General features: G+C 44.5%; 1 protein-coding gene across 5 annotated transcripts; it reads left to right on the top strand.

The window, feature by feature from the left end:
* Nucleotides 1-82: 82 nt before the first annotated feature.
* Tafazzin (tafazzin, phospholipid-lysophospholipid transacylase) lies at nucleotides 83-17,519 on the top strand. Of its 5 annotated transcripts, XM_026381056.2 has the most exons (10): nucleotides 83-490; nucleotides 654-782; nucleotides 1,769-1,814; nucleotides 2,052-2,137; nucleotides 6,165-6,245; nucleotides 6,327-6,368; nucleotides 6,606-6,668; nucleotides 6,820-6,872; nucleotides 7,302-7,379; nucleotides 7,498-8,788. In XM_026381056.2, exons 1-10 carry the CDS (start codon nucleotides 382-384, stop codon nucleotides 7,597-7,599), a joined length of 789 nt encoding a protein of 262 aa, XP_026236841.1. In that variant the 5' UTR covers nucleotides 83-381; the 3' UTR covers nucleotides 7,600-8,788. The 5 variants fall into 5 exon arrangements, with proteins under 5 accessions (XP_026236841.1, XP_026236844.1, XP_026236845.1 ...); XM_026381059.1 differs by lacking the exons at nucleotides 7,302-7,379; nucleotides 7,498-8,788 and adding an exon at nucleotides 17,442-17,519; XM_026381060.2 differs by lacking the exon at nucleotides 654-782.
* The last annotated feature ends 1,779 nt before the right edge of the window (nucleotides 17,520-19,298 follow it).

The following is a 19,298-nucleotide window of genomic DNA, read 5'->3' as shown; positions in this document are numbered from 1 at the left end:
CCCCATTGCCGTCAAGCGGTCTGGGAGAGTTTTGCGACAGCCGGCCGGTAGCTGGGCTCTCTCTCCGACTCGCTTTCCGGCGGATGCACGGTGCCGCTGGCTGCCGCCTCCGGCTGCCGCCGCCAGCCTTCTGGGCGCGTCTCTCTCCTGCGATCCTGGCCTCTGGCCCCGGCGACGTAGCCGGGCCAGGCGAGGTTCTGGCCTGACCCGCCAGGTGACCTTCATTCAGTCCCCTGTCGCGCCAAGCCTTGCCCCCATCAGTGCGTGGGCCTGTCTCAACCTCTCCAGCGGTTTGAGAACACCGACCTGCATTGGCCCCATATTCTGCCCAGTGGCAGGGGGAGTGTCGGGCCGCCAGGCCCAGGGGCGGGGCCGGAGGAGATGCCCCTGCAAGTGAAGTGGCCATTCCCTGCGGTGCCGCCGCTTACCTGGACACTAGCCAGCAGCGTCGTCATGGGCCTGGTGGGCACCTACAGCTGCTTCTGGACCAGTGAGTGGGCCCGAGGCCAAGGCAGGATCTGTCACGTATTCCCACGCCTGGCCAGAGTTGGGGCTTGGGGTTGGGGACTCTGGCAGGGCCTAGCCTGGTAGAGGTAAGCCTCAAGCCAGTGGGGAGGAGGCTAAGACCGAGACCCACCCCCCTTTCCCTCCAGAGTACATGAATCACCTCACCGTCCACAACAAGGAGGTGCTGTACGAGCTCATCGAGAACCGAGGCCCTGCCACTCCCCTCATCACCGTCTCCAATCACCAGTCCTGCATGGATGATCCTCATCTCTGGGGTACCCAGGCCTGTGTGCTGGGCACAGGAAGGCAGGGAAAAAGCTAGACCTGGTCAAACAAAAACAAACAAATTCACTTCTCACTGGGCTCTTTGCATATCCCTGGCACTCTTTATTACTGAGATGCCCTGTCTCAATGGAAATTTGATTGTGGCCCCTTCAGGGAATGTGGTTTGAGGGCCTTAAATTTAGAAGGGGTGAGGAAGTGACCACGTGGCAAGGTCTGACAGTTTTTTTTACTCTGTTGTCACACTTATAGAACCGTCTGTCCTCTAAACTGTTAAAGGTCCCACAGAGTCTTGGGAAGAAATTGGTAGACACCATTGGGTATCCTGTCAAGGAAGCTCTGGGCTGGGGGATATAAGATCTGCAACCTGGTTCTAGCTTTGCCCCTGGCTGGGTTTTGTACTTTTCAACCAGCCCCACTTGAGAGTCCAGTTGCTCCACCTAGAAGTTCATGCTCTGTTGACTGATACTTGCCTCCAATCACCAGATGTTTGGGTGGAGGAGTGCCCAGGGTCTCCACTGTTGAATGGAGGAGTTACACTATCCTAAGATGTAATGGGGAGCCACCTGGTCACATTGGAGCCTTTCAAAGTTCACTCTGGCTGCCATGTAACAATGGCCTGTAAGATGGCACAGATGGATCCAGGGAGGCAACAAGCAAGCCTTGAAGCTGTGCAGTAGCTGGACTAGAGTAGTCACAGTGACAGTAAAGGGAGATGTTTAGAAGGATGGATGTTGTCAAAATGTTTCAGTAAGCAGATCAGACTCAGTGATGGGTAAGATATGGAGGTTGGGGAGCAGGAAGAGCCAAGGAGAACTTGAGGGTTCAGCCCAAGACTCTGGAAGATGACACTTTGGCCTGTAGAGAAATACTAGTGCTGCTGCCCTTGTCTGTCATTCCCTGCAAAAGAGTGACAGAAAAGGACACTCCCTGAGAACGAGGTGAATTGGGGTGCAAAATCTTTTCTCTCCTTCTCTAGGGATCCTGAAACTCCGCCACATCTGGAATCTGAAGTTGATGCGTTGGTGAGGAAGAATGGGCCCCTCGCAGTGGGCCTGCAAGCCCCACCTGTCTCTTTCCCTCCTCCTACTCTGCCCAGGAGGTGGCGTCCAGCAGTCCAGGCAGGGCATGGGGTGGAGCCCTGCAGGCCCTTCTCCTGGGCCTCCATTCTGCATGCCAATGATGGCAGGCATTGTGCTGGACATGGGACAGGGAGTAAGGAGCTTGGGAAGCAGAGATGACTCAGTCCATCTTTGCTTCAGGACTCCTGCGGCTGCAGATATCTGCTTCACCAAGGAGCTACACTCCCACTTCTTCAGCTTGGGCAAATGTGTGCCTGTGTGCCGAGGTGAGCTTCTCCTTCTGGGGCTATCCAAGTCTTCCTTGGGACAGGGAGGCAGGTGGCTAGTGCCTTTGTCTTGGAAGGATCCCTGTGAAACAGGCAACTGAAAAGTCAGGGAAGGGGCTGGGGATGTGGCTTAAGTGGTAGCACGCTTACCTAGCATGCTTGAGGCACTGGGTTTGATTCTCAGCACCACATAAAAATAAAATAAAGATATTGTGTCCACCTAAAACAAACAAACAAACAAAAAAGTAAGGGAAGCCATTGAGTGGTAGCAGAGGTAGCAAAGGCTGCTAGAGGATGGATGGCTTCTTGGAGAGCCCTCAAAAAGCTAGACCTGGTCAAACAAGTTTGTGATATTCAGAGGGTGAGATTGATTGAGCACTTGGTACCTCTTGGGAACCCATGGAGGTAGCATCATTTTGATCCCCATTCTCCAAACAGGGCTCACTCAGAGGGATTAAACTGTTGGCCCAAGGTCACTGGGTGAGCAGCGGTAAAGCCAAGATTCAAATCCAGGTTTCTGTTTCCCCTGGGGAAGCAGAATTTTTCAAAGCACAGAATAAAGAGAAAGGTATTTTTCTTTATTGTTTTTTTTTTCTACTAGGAATTGAATCCAGGGGCACTTAACCACTGAGCCACATCCCCAGCCCTTTTTTGTATATTATTTAGAGACAGGGTCTCACTGAGTTGCTTAGGGCCTTGCTGTTGCTGAGGCTGGCTTTGAACTTGCAATCCTCCTGCCTCAGCCTCCCGAGCTGCTGGGATTAGATGTATGCACCACTATGCTCAGCAAGGGAAAGGTATTCTAAACACATGTAAACACATGCCAGATGCTGGAGAGGTAAGAGAGAAAAATAGAAAATGTTGGTTGTGCACAGAATATGAAGATTCTAGAATAACCCTGTTAATTTTTAACTGCTGGACACAGTGACACACATCTAAAATCCCAGCTACTCAGGAAGCTGAATTAGGAAGATGGCAAGTTTGAGGCCATCATGGGCAACTTAGTATGAACATGTATCAAAATTAAAAAAAAATAAAAAGGACTAGAGATATAGTTTGGTAGTACAGTGCTTGCATATCATGTGTGAAGTCCTAAATTCAATCCCCCAGTATCAAAAATAAATAAGTAGGCTGGGGATATAGCTCAGTTGGTAGAATGCTTGCCTCACATGCACAAAGCCCTGGGTTCAATCCCCAACACCACATAAAAAAAAATCAGTAAAGAATTTTGGACTCTGTTCACTCATCAGAGTGGCAACATACTTATGTCTGTGGTTCAGAGAGAGCATGCAGGCTACAGCATGGCTGCTGGATAGGAGCAAGGCCAAGTGGAGGCAGGGAACCAGGTTAGGCACTGTCGTGCAGTAGTTCTGGCAACAGAACAGTTGTGACTGAGCCTCTGAAAGTCACCATGAATAGTCAGAGCTGTGAATTGCTTTGGATTATGCTTAGGAGGCAGAGTTGACAGGACTTTTAATAGATCAGATGTGGGATGAGGCAAGGAAAAGAACTCAAAGATGACACTAGGTGTTTGGCCTGAGCAATGGTCTTTGGTACCATGGAAATCACTGGTGACCCCTGATAAGCCATCTCCATGAAGTGATAGCCACAGGAGCTGGCTTGCTGTGGCCTGAGAGGGCTGGTGGCACTGCAGTTTGAATAGAAGAGATAATAGCAGTGGCCACTCAGAGTATTGGTTGTGAGGAAGAAGATGGAGGAGGAAATAATCAAAGAATATAGGAGGTCAGGAGAGAGTTTATAACTTCCCATAGGTCAAAGTAAAACATGGCAAAACCCAGTCAAGTGATCCCAAGTAATAAGGAAGGGCTTGTAGTGGAAAGCTGCAGTGCCTCACTCCACATACCCAGTCCCTCTCCCCAGAGGCAATGCCTGGAGTGCTTTCACTTTGTGCTGCTTTTGGAGGCTATTTCCATCTCTTCGGACCCTGGCACTGCTTATCGTATCCTGCTCTGAGAGATGGGGACTCTACTTCTTTACCTCCTGTCTCTGAGTCTCAGCTCCTCCCATCTGCAAGCTCAGACAGAGGCATTTAGTGAGCACTTCTGTTTTTATGTTTGTTTGTTTTTTTTCCCGTGGTGCTCAGGATGGATCCCAGGGCCTCTTGCATGCTGAGCTACACCTCCAGTCTTGTTTTTATTCCTTTTCATTGGTATCTAGGTTTTCTTGTACAGTTAAAAACAGAAGATGAGGGCTGGGGGTATAAATCAGTGGTAGAGTGCATGTGAATTATTGATGAATCCCTGGATTCCATCTCTAGCACTGAAAAAACAATATCCAAAAAACCAACAACAAACCAGAAAGTGAAATTAATCCCAAGCACCTTCATTGAGAGAAAATGTGCAGGAATAAGTTATTTATCAGATATATTTGATATATAGCAGAGTTCTAATTCATATGACTGAAGCAAAAGAAATATTTAGCACACTTTGCTTCTGTGTTGCAAAAATTCCCTTTTCCACTAAGCCTAAGACAGTAATGTACTATGTAAGTTCTAAAGTGATTTTATGGAAGCTACACAAGAGAAGAAAAATAGCACTTGTAAAAACTAAAAAATGTGAAATGCTGCTCCAGAGGCATAGTGTTACTATTTTTACATCCCATTTCCAAGCTCAATGAATAGGTTGCACAAGTGGGTTTGGGTAGACAAGGAGCCAACACCTGTGATGACCATTCCCCTACTGTGTACTGAGAGCCCAAGTAGGGAAACCACTGTTCTGTGCCCTGAGTGAACTCCAGTGGGTAATTGTTCCCCAGCCCTAGCCTCTAAGTGAGATACTAGGTCAGGTCCCTATTTAGGTTAGATTGAAACATCTGGATCCCTACCTAGCACTTTCCAAAGAATCTTGCAAAGAATAGGTCAAAAATCCATTTCTTAGTGCATTAGCCAGAGACAGTCCCAGTGTCTGTCTGTGTTTTGTGATAAGGCTTCTTTATTCCCCAGTTCACAAGATGAAGAAATTTACCTTGAACCTCCCTGTCTTCCTCTTTCGTGGTTCTATCTACCTAATGGTTATTTTTCTATCATCAAAGTTGATGAGATTTCTTATTGTGTCCAGGTTGTGAGCCAGCACAGAGCTGTAGGCTTTATATCTGAGCTGTGGCTGCCTGCTGGGCCACCCAGGTCCAGGTTTGTATTGTCTTGGATCCAGGTTATGGTCTTGAGATATCTCCAAGATGCAAAGTTGCTAGCATTGGTAGCAGTTTGACTCCACCATTTTATTCTAGCAAGCTTGATTTTTTTCCCCCAAGTTCTTGATGATACACAATCAAGATGATGGAATGTTTCCCTTACCTAAGATTGCCTCTTTAAGAGAGGGTATAGAGCCTGAAAGGAAGAGGCCAGTAGAGGGAAGGAGGGCAGAGGCTGGAGCCTTAGGTGAGTGCTCTGTGAGGAGTGGTTGTGGGAATTGGCCAAGATTCCCCAAAGTAGTTGCTCCTTAGAATCTGGGGCCCACATTAGGCTTGGTATCAGGAATGAATTTGGTTTGTTCTAGCAGCCCCCTTTGGTCAGGATGGTAGAGCCAAGGAGACGCAGAGGCTCTAGGAACTGCTGACTGGTAGTCAGAGGCCTGGCTGAGGTGGAATAGATGATGACTTGGAGTCAGAGAGGATGCAGCAAGGGTGCGTGTGTCTGAAATGGCTCAGCAGGGTAGCTGATGATGGTCATAGGCAGGCAGAGGAATTGCCAAGGTCATAATTTCAGTAGGAGATGGTTCTAGAAGATGCTACATTGTACATAACAGGCACATAGAGGTTGAGAGGATATTATTCTATGAAGAAAGTCATGGGTCAGTGTGACCAGGGCAGATCATGCCCTGAAAACAGCCATTGGAGAGTGTCTCTGGATGATGCAGTAGGAGCTAAGTCCCTGAGCTTCTGCCTCTGTCCCAGTGAGTGGGAACTGCAAGAGGGAGTCCCCAGTGCATGAGGATATTTGAAGAGCATTGAAGGCAAGCTTCCTGCCCACTGACAACGGGGACTGATGGGGACAGGCCTTTCTCTGCAGGAGACGGTGTCTACCAGAAGGGGATGGACTTCATTTTGGAGAAGCTCAACCATGGGGACTGGGTACACATATTCCCAGAAGGTCAGCAGGGCTGGCTGGGTCAAGGTTCCCAAGCATGTATGGAACCAGCTCCCAAGCCTTGCTTCTGTGCTGTCTCACCAGGGAAAGTGAACATGAGTTCTGAGTTCCTGCGCTTCAAGTGGGGTAAGTACAACTGGCCCCTGGCCACAATGACCTCCCTACCCCAGGATAGCCCTGTCAGCCCCTGACTCCTCAACTCTGGCTGGATGTATTAGGAGAAGCAGGAAGGGGAAAGGCAGTGAGACAAGGGCTAGCACATTATTTGTTTTTAATTGTGGACAGCAGGGGTGGCACTGGCCAGAGGCTGGCAGGGAAGTTTATCCCAGCTTGTGCCAACATTTCTGCTTCTTCCCCTGGTAGGAATTGGGCGCCTAATTGCTGAGTGTCATCTGAACCCCATTATCCTGCCACTGTGGCATGTTGGTGAGTCTAGGGCTAAGGGGAGGAAGAGGGTTTTCCATAGATGGTGTTTGGGGGTGGCAGAGGATGCCTAGCATGGAGGGCACCAGTGTCCCTTTGGTCCTAGGCTGCTCTGCTTCCTCTGACATCTAGCCTTCCGTCCACTGTGCTGCAGGAATGAATGACGTCCTTCCTAACAGCCCACCCTACTTCCCCCGCTTTGGCCAGGTGGGTAGGCCCTGCTTACCCACATCTGTCTGTCTGCCTGCCTTCCATCTGCCCTGTGTCTCCCACTCTACGTTAGAGGACAGATATGGGAGGAGTTGAACTTGAGGGCCCAGCAGTAGGGGGACTGGGTGGAACATAGATAGTGAGTTACTAGCACCAGACAGAGCCTTTAGGATGAAAACAGGAAATCAGCTGGGGCAGGGATAGACCCTGGGATTGGGACTAGAGGTCATCTATAGACCACATCCTGGGACTGGGCTGACTATTGGATGCTGCTGAACCCAATTGCTCATTGTAAGAAAGGAAGTGGCCTGAGGGAGCACACAGCACATCAGGGGCAGAATTTGACTCTGGCTTCCCAGGTTGCTTGGGCTGGGGCTGTGGGCATTTCCCTGCTCCTTGTCACCCTTGGTGGCCACCTCCCCACAGAAAATCACCGTGCTGATTGGGAAGCCCTTCAGCGCACTGCCCATGCTAGAACGGCTCCGGGCGGAGAACAAGTCAGCTGTGAGTTTCCTCCCAGGCTCCCCATAGCTGTCCTCGGCCCTCCCAGCCCTCTCAGCCTCCCAGGGCACCTTGGCCAAGGTCCCCCAGGGGTGCAGGCCAGCCCTGTCCTTGCCTTCAGATGGAGATGCGCAAAGCCCTCACGGACTTCATTCAGGAGGAATTCCAGCGCTTGAAGACCCAGGCAGAGCAGCTCCACAACCACCTCCAGCCTAGGAGATAGACACCATCCTGCCTGGCCCCAGGGAATGGATAGATCCCCTGAGGCTTGGAGAGGAGGCAGTATTGGGACCTCAGTCCCAGCTTGGCTGGCTCTCAGTGCTGCCTTCAGATTCCTGCTTCTCACAAAACTGGGACTGGGGGATGGAGTGATGCTTTTAGTTTGGATACAGTTTTTAGACAGACTGTCTCATGATCCCTACTGGGTGCCCTCTTCTACTTCGTGAACATCTAGCTCCTCCATGGTTCATCAGTTAAAGAGCGGGTCTCAGTGCCAGGCATGGTGGTACAGTTTATTTCTTTTTTTTTCTTTTTTCTTTTTTTTTAAAGAGAGAGTGAGAGAGGAGAGAGAGAGAGAGAGAGGATTTTTTTTTAATATTTATTTTTTAGTTCTTGGCGGACACAACATCTGTGTTGGTATGTGGTGCTGAGGATCGAACCCGGGCCGCACGCATGCCAGGCGAGCGCGCTACCGCTGAGCCACATCTCCAGCCCCAGTGGTACAGTTCATAATCCCAGCAACCTGGGAGCTGAGGCAGGAAGATCACAAGTTCCAGGCCAGCCTCAGCAACTGAGTGAGACTTTGTATCAAAATGAAAAAATAAAAGGAGCTGGGAAAGTAGCTCAGTGGTAAAGCACCCCTGGGTTCAGTCACTAGTACAAAAAAAGGGAGGCTTCAGCAGTTCCTCCCACTTGGCCAAGAAGGGAGGAAGAAACTAGGCAGGGGTTTCCTTCTTGCCTTCTGATGTTTTGTCCCAGGGACTGGCATTGGGAGGGAGCAAAGCAGGCTGGTGAGCAACTAGGTGGGTAGGGGAGCAGGTGGCCTGCCTGGAGCTATGGTAGGAGGTCCATAAGACCCCTCAGCCTGACTCCCACCCACCCTTGCCAATCTAGGAGCTATCCACTACCTCCTCAGGGATGATTGTTAGCCATGTCTTCCTTCAGCTGAGTTCCCCATACTGTAGGGCCTGTACTGGGCCAGGGCCTGGCCTCAGGTAGCCTGCACACAGGAAGAACAGTCCTTGGCCAGAAGTCAAGCCTAGCAGAACAGAGCCTGCAACAAGGGCCTGAGATGTGGCTACTCACCCCTGTTGCAGGGCCCATCAACTTCTCCATCCTTCTGCTTTGGTACCCCTCATGTCCGTGGGTCTGGGTTTTCATTTTTTTAAAATAATAAAGCATCTGTGTTGTGCCTTTGTGCCTCTGGCCTCTCTATATTATGGGAAGGGAGGTGACCTGTTAGACTAGAAGGCAGGACCCTTAGATTCCTGGACACATGGAGATTACCACCAGTCACTTAAGGCTTCAGTTATTGTCTGTAATCCCCATAACAATCTTGCAAAAGTAGAGATTAATTTTGCAAAGGAGGCATTGCAAAGGTAATGAATTCACTTCAAAACACAAAGCTAGGGCTGGGTTATGTTCAGTTGGTAGAGTTTTTTCACACACAAAGCCCTGGGTTCAATCCCCAGCACTGTACCCACATACACATAAAAGAAAAAACCCCACAAAACTAGCTGGGTGCAGTGGTACACTCCTGTAATCCCAGCATCTTGGGAGGTTGAGGCAGGAGGATTGCATGTTCAAAGCCATGCTCAGCAACTTAATGAGGCCCTGTCTCAAAAAAAAAAAATAAAAAATAAAAAAAAAAGGTCTGGGGTATATGGCTCAGTGGGTAGGCATCCCTGGTACCAAAAAAAAAAAAAAGCTAGCTGGGCGAGGTGATGCACTCCTGTAATCCCAGTGGCTTGGGAGGCCAAGGCAGGAGGATTGCAAATTCATGACCAGCCTCAGCAATTTAGCAAGACCCCGTCTCAAAATTTTAAAAGGGCTGGGGTGTGGCTTAGTGTGGTAAAGTGCCCCTGGATTAAAGTCCCAATACCAAAAAAAAAAAAAAAAAGCCCTCAAAGCTGTGGTGCATATTTATAATCCTAGTGACTCAGGAGGTTGAAACAGAAGGACTCTGGGTAGAACTGAATTGATTCTTCATACTTGAAGCTTTCCTAAGTGTTGCCCCAATTTACCTGGTTTGAAGGGTTCTTTGTTTTTGTTTGCTTCTGAGGATGGAATTTAGGGCCTCACAAAAGCTAAACACATGCTTTACCACTGACCTGTATTCCCAGCCCAAAAACAAATCACAAAAGGTTACCAAACATAAAGAAATTAATCACTATTTTGGTCAGCAGAAACAAGGACAGGTTGAAACCTTTTGCAAGATTAGACACAATATTGATACTATAATAACAATAAGAAGAGAAAGGAGATGGAACCACAAAAATAAGCCAGCAACAAAACATTCAGACAACCAGACCTGCAACTGTATACCCATAGTTCACATCAGATATCCTTCTTGGTGTAGTAAATTCTGGATTTTTTTAACCTTAATTTTTTTTTTTTGGTACCAGGGATTGAAGTCAAGGTCATTCAACCACTGAGCCTCATCCCCAGCCCTATTTTGTATTTTATTTAGAGACAGGTCTCACTGAGTTGCTTAGCACCTTACTATTGCTGAGGCTGGCTTTGAACTCGTGATCCACGTGTCTCAGCCTCCAGAGCCGCTAGGATTACAGGCATGGGCCACCATGCCCAGCTCTGTGGATTTTTTTAAATATTGGGGATTGAACCTGGGGTGCTTTACCATTGAGCTCCATTCCCACCCAGCCCTTTTAATTTTTTTAAATTTTGATTCAGGGTCTCACTAAGTTGCTAAGACTGGCCTAGAACTTTTGATCTTCTTGCCTCAGTCACAAGCAGCTGGGATTACAGATGTGTGCTACTGCACCCAATTATAGTTCCTTTTTATCACTGAATTAATATCCAATCGAACGAATGTAATAGTTAATCTAACCAAGTTCGGGCAATTATGAATAAGGCTGCTATAAACATCTGTGAGCATGTAAATTTTTAACTTATTTGGGTAAATACCAAGGAGTATAGATTATATGGCAGGAATGTGTTTTGGTTTGTTAGAAAGCACCATACTGGGGGCTGGGGTTATGGCTCAGTGGTAGAGCGCTTGCCTAGCATGTGTAAGGCACTGGGTTCAATCCTCAGCACCACATATAAATAAATAAAATAAAGGTCCATTGACAACTAAAAAAAATTTAAAAAAAGAAAGCACCATACTAAGTGGAATGATGGGAAGGGAGGGGGCAAAAGGGTAGGAATGATGGTGGAATGAGTTAGACATCAGTATCCTAAGTACATGTAGAAGACACAAATGGTGTGAAAATATTCTGTGTACAATGAGAAGAGAAAGGAGATGAAAAATTGTGCTCTATGTGTATAATATGAAATGAAATGCATTCTGCCATCATGTATAATAAATCAGAATAAATTAAATTAAAAATAAATAAATAAATTGTAATTTTAAAAAAAAAGAAAGAAAGCACCATACCATCTTCCAAAGTGGCTACCATTTTTGCATTCCTGCCAGCAGTGAATCGGGAGTTCTTGTTGTTCCTCATCCTCATCAGGATTTGTCAGATAGGTAGGTGTGTAGTGATAAATCATTTATTTTTTTAAAAATCATTATTTCTTTGCTTTTTACTGATATTTTAATCTTCAATTTCTTTGTATATACATATACATATATATGCATATATATTATATATATTTGTTGTATATAGACACAATACTTTATTTATTTATATTTGGTACTGAGAATAGAACCCAGTGCCTCAGATGTACTAGGCAAGCACTTTGCCACTGAGCTACAACTCTAGTCCTTTAATCTTCAATTTCTTGATGACATAGGATGTTGAATGTCTTTTTTCCTTCTGTTTTTTTTTTTTTTTTTAAATCCAGGACCTCACATGTTGGGCAAGTGCTTTCCCACTGAGCATCTTTCCATATGGTTATCTCCCTTCTGTGTATCTTCTTTCATACCGTTTGCCCACTTTCTTTCTTTCCTTTTACAGGGTTGCTGGAATAATAGGCATGAGTCATAGCACCCAGCTCAAGAACTTTCTTTTTTTAAAATTGTAGATGGACACAATACCTTTATTTTATTTTTTTACTATTTATTATTATTTTTTAGGTGTAGATGGACACAACACAATGCCTTTATTTTTATGTGGTGCTAAGGATCAAACCAGGGCCCCGCCCGTGCCAGGCAAGTGCTCTACCACTGAGCCACAATCCCAGCCCACAATACCTTTATTTTTATGTGGTGCTGAGGCTTGAACCCAATGCCTCACACATGCTAGGCAAGCGCTCTACCACTGAGCTGTAACTGCAGCCCAAGAAGAACTTTCTTAAACATATGGAAACTATTCATAAAAAACTCCAGTAAATATTATTTTTGCAGTACTGGGGATTGGACCCAGCGCCTCACACATGCTAAGCAGGCTCACCACCATTGAGTTATAGCCCATCCCTTTAAAACTTTGTTGTTGTTGTTGTTTTGTACTGGGGATTGAGCCCTGGGGTACTTTACCACTGAGCCACATCCCCAGTTCTATTTATTTATTTATTTAGAGACAGGATCTCACTAAATTGCTTAGGGCCTTGCTAGGTTGCTGAGGCTGGCCTCCAATTTGTGATCTTATTGGTTCAGCCTCTCAAATTACTGGGATTACAGGCCTGGGCCACCCACTACACCCAGCCCTTCTTTAAAATTTTGAGACAGGTTCTCACTAAAATGTTAGCTGGCCTTGAACTTGTGATTCTCCTCTATCAACCTCCTGAGTAACTGGGATTACAGGTGTGCACCATGGTGCCTAGCCAGTATACAGTATTTTTACTGATGAAGCTTTAGAAGTATTCCCTTCAAGCCTCAGAAACTTGGTGAGACCCTGTCTCAAATAAATATGTAAATAAGTAAATAAATATCTAAATAAAGAGGCCTGGAGCTGTCTCTCAGGGATAGAGCACCTTGGGTTCAATCCCTAGCACCAAAAACAAAACAAAACAAAACAAAACAAAACAAAACAAACAAAAAAAAAAAACAAGAAGAAAAAGGAAAGGTTATGTTATACCACAATAATATGCTTTCATTTGACTGTTTTCTATAGTGCCTTTTGTAGTTACATGTTTTAAATACCCTCTATACATAAAATAGCCTTCTAGAGGCTCTAAACCTCTAGAAGGAACACATACATACAGGTTCCGAAAAGACCCTATTGCAAGAAAGTCTGTTAAACTCTATTTTGCAAGCCTATTCAAAACCCTATTTTTCATTAAACAACTGTTAATACTTAAGGAATGTTTCACAGAATACAGCTAGGGAAAAGTTTATTACTTTCAATGATTTTAATATTATTCAAAAAGTGTATTTTTTTAGTTGTCAATGGATCTTTATTTTATTTATTTATTTGCAGTGCTGAGAATCAAACCCAGTGCCTCACGCATACTAGGCAAGCACTCTACTGCTGAGCCCGAGCCCCAGCCCCAGCCTTCTAATGTGGCTTTTAAGGCAAACCAGTATTTGTTTTTAGATAGCCCTCATCAAAATGAAGGTTTCTTGGAAGGAGACCCTCATCATTATACAAAATTACATATAAGAGGAAGTGAGGGGAAAGGAAAAAAAAAAAACAAGGGAGAGAAATGAATTACAGTAGATGGGGTAGAGAGAAAAGAGAAGAGGGGAGGGGAGGGGGGATAGCAGAGGATAGGAAAGGCAGCAGAATACAACAGTTACTAATAGGGCATTATGTAAAAACGTGGATGTATAACCGATGTGATTCTGCAATCTGTATACGGGGTAAAAATGGGAGTTCATAACCCACTTGAATCAAATGTATGAAATATGATATGTCAAGAGCTATGTAATGTTTTGAACAACTAATAATAAAAAAAGAAAGAAAAAAAAACAATTTTTTAAAAAAGTTAAAAGGAGGGGCTGGGGATGTGGCTCAAGCGGTAGCGTGCTCTCCTGGCATGCGTGCGGCCCGGGTTCGATCCTCAGCACCACATACCAACAAAGATGTTGTGTCCTAAAAAATAAATATTAAAAATTCTCTCTCTCTCTCTCTCCTCTCTCACTCTCTCTTAAAATAAAACAAAATAAAATAAAAGTTAAAAGGATAAGTATTGGGCTGGGGCTGGGGCTCAAGCGGTAGCATGCTTGCCTGGTATGCATGCGGCCCAGGTTCAATCCTCAGCACCACATACAAACAAAGATGTTGTGTCTGCCGAAAACTAAAAAATACATATTAAAAAAATTCTCTCTCTCTCTCTCTTAAAAAATTTTTTTTAAAAGGATAAGTATTATATTCTGCATTTTTTGGTACCGGAATTGAACCCAGGGGAACTTAACCACTGAGCCACATCCTCAGCCATTTTTATATTTTACTTAGAGACAGGGTCTTGCTGAGTTGCTTAGGTCCTCTCTAAATTGCTAAGGCTGGCTTTGAACTTGCAATCCTCCTGCCTCCCTTAGCTCCCTCTGATTCTGGGATTACAGGTTTGAGCCACCAGCCATGGCCATATTATGCAGATTTTACCATAATTTAAAAATCGAGTCAAAGTTTTTGGAAGAACCCAACAAGTTGATTCTAAATTTACATGGAAAGACAAGAGTCCAAGAAGACCCTCCTTTAAATGAATAGGAATCGGGCATGGTGGTGTACACCTGTAATCCCAGCAGTTTGGGAGGCTAAGGCAGGAGAATCACAAGTTCAAGGCCAGCCTCAGCAACTTAGAGTGTCTCAAAAATTAAAGCTGGAGGGCTGGGGATGTGGCTCAAGTGGTAGCGCGCTCGCCTGGCATGCGTGCGGCCCGGGTTCGATCCTCAGCACCACATACAGACAAAGATGCTGTGTCCACCAAATACTGAAAAATAAATATTAAAGTTCTCTCTCACTCTCTCTCACTCTTTCTTAAAAAAAAAAAAAAATTAAAGCTGGAAATAAGGAAGCTCAAATACAAACTGAATAGTAGACTGTTGAGAGGTGGATTACATAAGTGGTTGAAATGTCACTGGATGGGGTCCAAGGAGGTCCCCAGAAGGGAGAAGGGGGCCTCAACTCAGCCCTAGCAGGTTCTTTTTTTTTTTTTTTAAAGGAAAGGGTGGGTGGGGGTGGGGCAGAGGTTTTTGGCATTTGTTTTTGTTTTTTTTTTTAAAGAGAGAGAATTTTTTTTTAAAGAGAGAGAGAGAGAGAGAGAGAGAGAGAGAGAGAGAGAATGAATTTTTAAATATTTATTTTTCAGTTTTCGGCAGACACAACATCTTTGTTTGTATGTGGTGCTGAGGATTGAACCCGGGCAGCACGCATGCCAGGCGAGCACGCTACGGCTTGAGCCACATCCCCAGCCCGAGAGAGAATTTTTTATTTTATTTATTTATTTATTTTTTTTTTAAAGAAAGGAAGTACAGAATAAGAGACATCAGTCTGATTGTAATTCAACTTAGATCTCTGTCCATTTGTTTGTTTTATATCAATACTCCTTCAGCCCTATCATGATCTCATTCAACTTTTTTTTTTAAAGAGAGAGGGAGAGAGAGAGAGAATTTTTAATATTTATTTTTCAGTTTTCGGCGGACACAACATCTTTGTTGGTATGTGGTGCTGAGGATTGAACCCGGGCCGCACGCATGCCAGGCGAGCGCGCTACCGCTTGAGCCACATCCCCAGTCCACTAGCAGGTTCTTGACTGATAGCACAGAAAGGAATTGCAGGAGACTCCAAAATAGTCACAAATACAGATTATTCAGGAAAGCAAGGTGATTTATTTAGGAAAGCAAGCAATAGACCAGGATATACAATGAAAGGGAGAAGAAGAAAAATGTGGGTGCTTGAGAGTGAGATGTGCTTTGGTGGTCTTGGGCTCTACTTTTAAAGAAAACTTTGTAATGATGAATGTAAGAAACATTCAGGGCTGCTGCCAGCCTAGTAAACTCTATTCCTTTTATTGTAGAGCACAGAGTGGGTCATCATGGTCTGGTTATTTTCAGAATCTTCATATTGATGTTATGCAGTTAATAGATAGCTCTTGGACTGTATCCACAAAAATTGGTTTCTAATATTCTCTATCTCTAAGCTTTTTTTTTTTTTCCAGTAGTGGGGATTGAACCCAAAGTGCTTTATCACAGAGTCACATCCTCAGCCCCTTTTCATTTTTTGAGACAGGGCCTCATTAAATTTCTCAGTCTGGCCTTGAACTTGCTATCCTCCTGCCTCAGCCTCCTGAGCAGTTGGGATTCCAGACATATACCACCTTAAGAGGCTCTAGGCTTTTTTCCCCCCCAGCACTGGGTATTGAGCTCAAAGTCACTCTACTACTGAGTTACACCCCCAGCCTTTTATGTAAGTTGCCCAGGCTGGCCTTGAACTTGGGATCCTCTCAGGTCATTGGGATTATAGGCGTGTGCCACTACGCCCAGCACTACCTTTCTTTTAATCACTCTAAAAATACATATGTAAAATAACAAAGTACATAGGCATTATTTAACTGGAATTACAGTGCTCTTAAGATTTATTGGACCTTTTAAGAATTTAGGCCTGGTGGAAAACAGGCCTAGGGAGCAAAGGTGAGAGTGTCCATGGAGTTTTTAGATATAAAGCTGCAGTCCCCCTTTACTTCCCTCTTTTCTCCTTTCTACATATCCATATTTCTTCTATCCTACATCAAACCTATTAAACCAAACCAAACCAAAACAAAAAAAGACATAATGATAACAACAAATTCAGGATTGCAGTTACTTCCTTTGTTATTATTTTTTTAGTTGTTAATGAACCTTTTATTTATTTATATGTGGTGCTGAGAATTGAACCCAGTGCTCACACAAGCTAGACAAGCGCTCTACCACCAAGCTAATAACCCCAGCCCTGCAATTACTTCTGATGAAGGGGAGGAAGGAAGATGGGATTTCCTTCACAGTTTTCTACCGAGGAATCACCAGTGCTCTGTGAAGTCCAGAGTATGGTCTGTGAGGTTCCTTTTAATACCACATCTACAGGTCACACACATGTATATGGAACATATATGCAAGTATGTATAATATTATACACTTTTTGGTGTCCAATAGTACAATAAGGTAATTTAAGAAGCCATGGTGTGTGATGATTTGAATATAAGATGTCCTCAGAAAAGTTCATGGGTTAAGCAATGAAGGAATGTTCAGAGATAAAATGATTAAATTATGAGAGCTGTAACCTAATAGTAGATTGATCTATTTGATGGATTAATAATTTGAAAGGACTACTGTAGTGGGTGAAAACTGTATGCAGGTGGGCAAAGATGGAAGAAGTAGGTCACTGGGGCTGTGCTCTTGGGGATTATACTTTGTTCCTAGCTACTTGTACAGGTGCATTCTGCTTTCTGGCTACCATGAGCTTTCCTCTGCTGTGCCCTTATGCCATTATGTTCTGCCTCAGAACATCTTCTAGTCCAGAGGAATGGAGCCAGCCAACCATAGACTGGAGACCTCTGAAACTGGGAGACCCAAATAAACTTTTCTCCTCTAACTTATTGTCAGGTATTTTGGTCACAGTGACAAAAAAAAAATTGATTAATCATGGGGTGATTATGGCTTTTTATAAAAATGGTTTTACCCTAAAGATGAAGATCCAGGACAGAGGTGCTCATTAGTGCTGTCAAAATTTGGTGATAGGGGCTGGGGATGTGGCTCAAGCGGTAGCACACTCACCTGGCATGCGTGCGGCCCAGGTTCGATCCTCAGCACCACATACAAAGATGTTCTGTCCGCCGAAAACTAAAATAAATAAATAAATAAATATTAAAAAATCAAAAAAAATTTGGTGATAGACTCAGCTTAGAAGTTATCTCATGGTCAAAGAGGCCTCATGTGTGTGCTCTCTATACCTCCCTCCCAGCCCTATGTCTCCTTCTTTTGGTCATTTGTCATCTGTATCATGATCTGCTGTCCTATGTTTTCCTTAGACTTGTCTTCAAGGAAGCCTTGAGGGTCACCACTCCAGGGACTGCTGGTAACTCAGGGAAGAATACAAGCAGTACAGGCAAGTTTCTCTCCCACAGATAGAAGCAGCTCAGCTAGCAAGGTCATAGTTAGGAGAAAGTCTTTTTGTGTGTGTACTGGGGATTGAACCCAGGGTCTTGTGCATATTAAGCATGGGCTCTATACTAAGCTCTACCCTCAGCCCAAGAAAGTATTGGCCTTGAAACTGTTTAAATGGTAGCCTTTGTGTTGGTAAACATGAGACAAGTTTTAAGTTTGCTCTATTCTTCCACAGTATTTATCTGTGGCCATTGGCCATTTGTCACTCATGTCACTAGGGCTTAAAACCCCTTGCTTGACAGCTTCTGGAGACAAAGTTCCAGTGAAAACCTCTCACCACAAGCAGCTCAGGCCTGGACATTGTCTCTTGGGGGGGGGTTCCCACAAGCACCCCAAACTTAACATGTCCCCTATTGATTTAATATCCCAGTTTCCAACTCAGAGAGACATAAGAGCCACCATTGGCAATTGTCACTTTGTACAATGTCCTATCAGGATCACTTCCTCTCTCCAGCTCAATTGCCATTGTTCCAGTCCAAACCACACATGATAACCATGACTAATCTTATAACCAGTTTCTCTGACAGATGGAGGTGATAAATAGTCTGTTAGCTATATGAGGCTGTGTTCAGACAATAGGGCTGGGACAAGAGTCATTATGTATAAGGGGTGGTGGCTCCTAGCACCTACTGCCACCCGCTTCTGGTATGTCTTCCTGCACTTCATGGCAGGAAAATGATAAGCCTCTGGCTCCCCTGGTTCTCTCATACTCAGGGCTCAGGATGGAGATTGAATTCTGCTAGTGAGAAGCACATCCCTGATGTTGGTTTTCTTCAGCAACCTTCTGATTCAAGTTACAAACATCCTGGTGTTTGAAAGACAGGTATGGTAACAGCAGTTACAGGGTACAAGACATCTTTGTATATGTATCTTGTGCTCAGCTGAATATTTCTGTTGCATGTATTCCTAAGAATGAAATTGCTTGGTTAAAACTCAGACATATTTTATCATTTGCTAGATACTGTCAAATCAAAAAGGCTTGTATGCCTGTAATTCCAGTGACTCGGAAAGCTGAAGCAGAAGGATCACAAGTTCAAGACCAGCCTCAGCAACTTAGTGAAGCATAAGTAACTTGGTGAGACCCTGTCTCAAAATAAAATATAAAAAGGACTGGGAATGTGGCTCAGTGGCTAAGCATCCCTGGGTTAAATCCCTGGTACCAAAATAAATAAATAATAAAATAAAATAAAAAAGTTGAAAAGGCTGTATCAATTGTTCTTACCATTGTATACAACAGATACTACTTCCTAACATCCTGGCTGACATACTATATTTTTAATATAAAATGTTAAAGACAGTGTGTTAATTTTCTAGGGTTGTTGTAGCAAGTTAGTACAAAGTGCTAGGCTTAAAACAGCATAAATTTCTTCTCTTACAGTTCCAGAGACTAGAAGTCCAAGGTGTTGGTAGAACTGAGCTCCCTCCGAAGGTTCTAGGGAAGAATCTGTTTCAGGCCTTTTTCTTAGCTCCTATTGAGGCCAACAATCATTGATGTTCCTTGACATGTGGTTGCATCATTCCAGTCTGTCTTCATTGTCATCTGGCCTTCTTCCTTGTGTATCTGTGTCCAAATTTCTCTCTTATTATAAGGACACCAGCCATTGCATTATGGCCCATCCTATTCCAATATGACTTTATTGTAACTTGATTACATCTGCAAAGACCTTATTTCAAAATAAGGTTGCACTTTCAAATTCTAGGTAGACACAAATTTAATCCAG

The sequence above is a fragment of the Urocitellus parryii genome, chromosome X, assembly GCF_045843805.1.
Source record: "Urocitellus parryii isolate mUroPar1 chromosome X, mUroPar1.hap1, whole genome shotgun sequence".
NCBI classification, from domain to species: domain Eukaryota; kingdom Metazoa; phylum Chordata; class Mammalia; order Rodentia; family Sciuridae; genus Urocitellus; species Urocitellus parryii.
The sequence above is the reverse complement of the archived record's forward strand: the minus strand, read 5'-3'. Positions and strand labels throughout refer to the sequence as shown.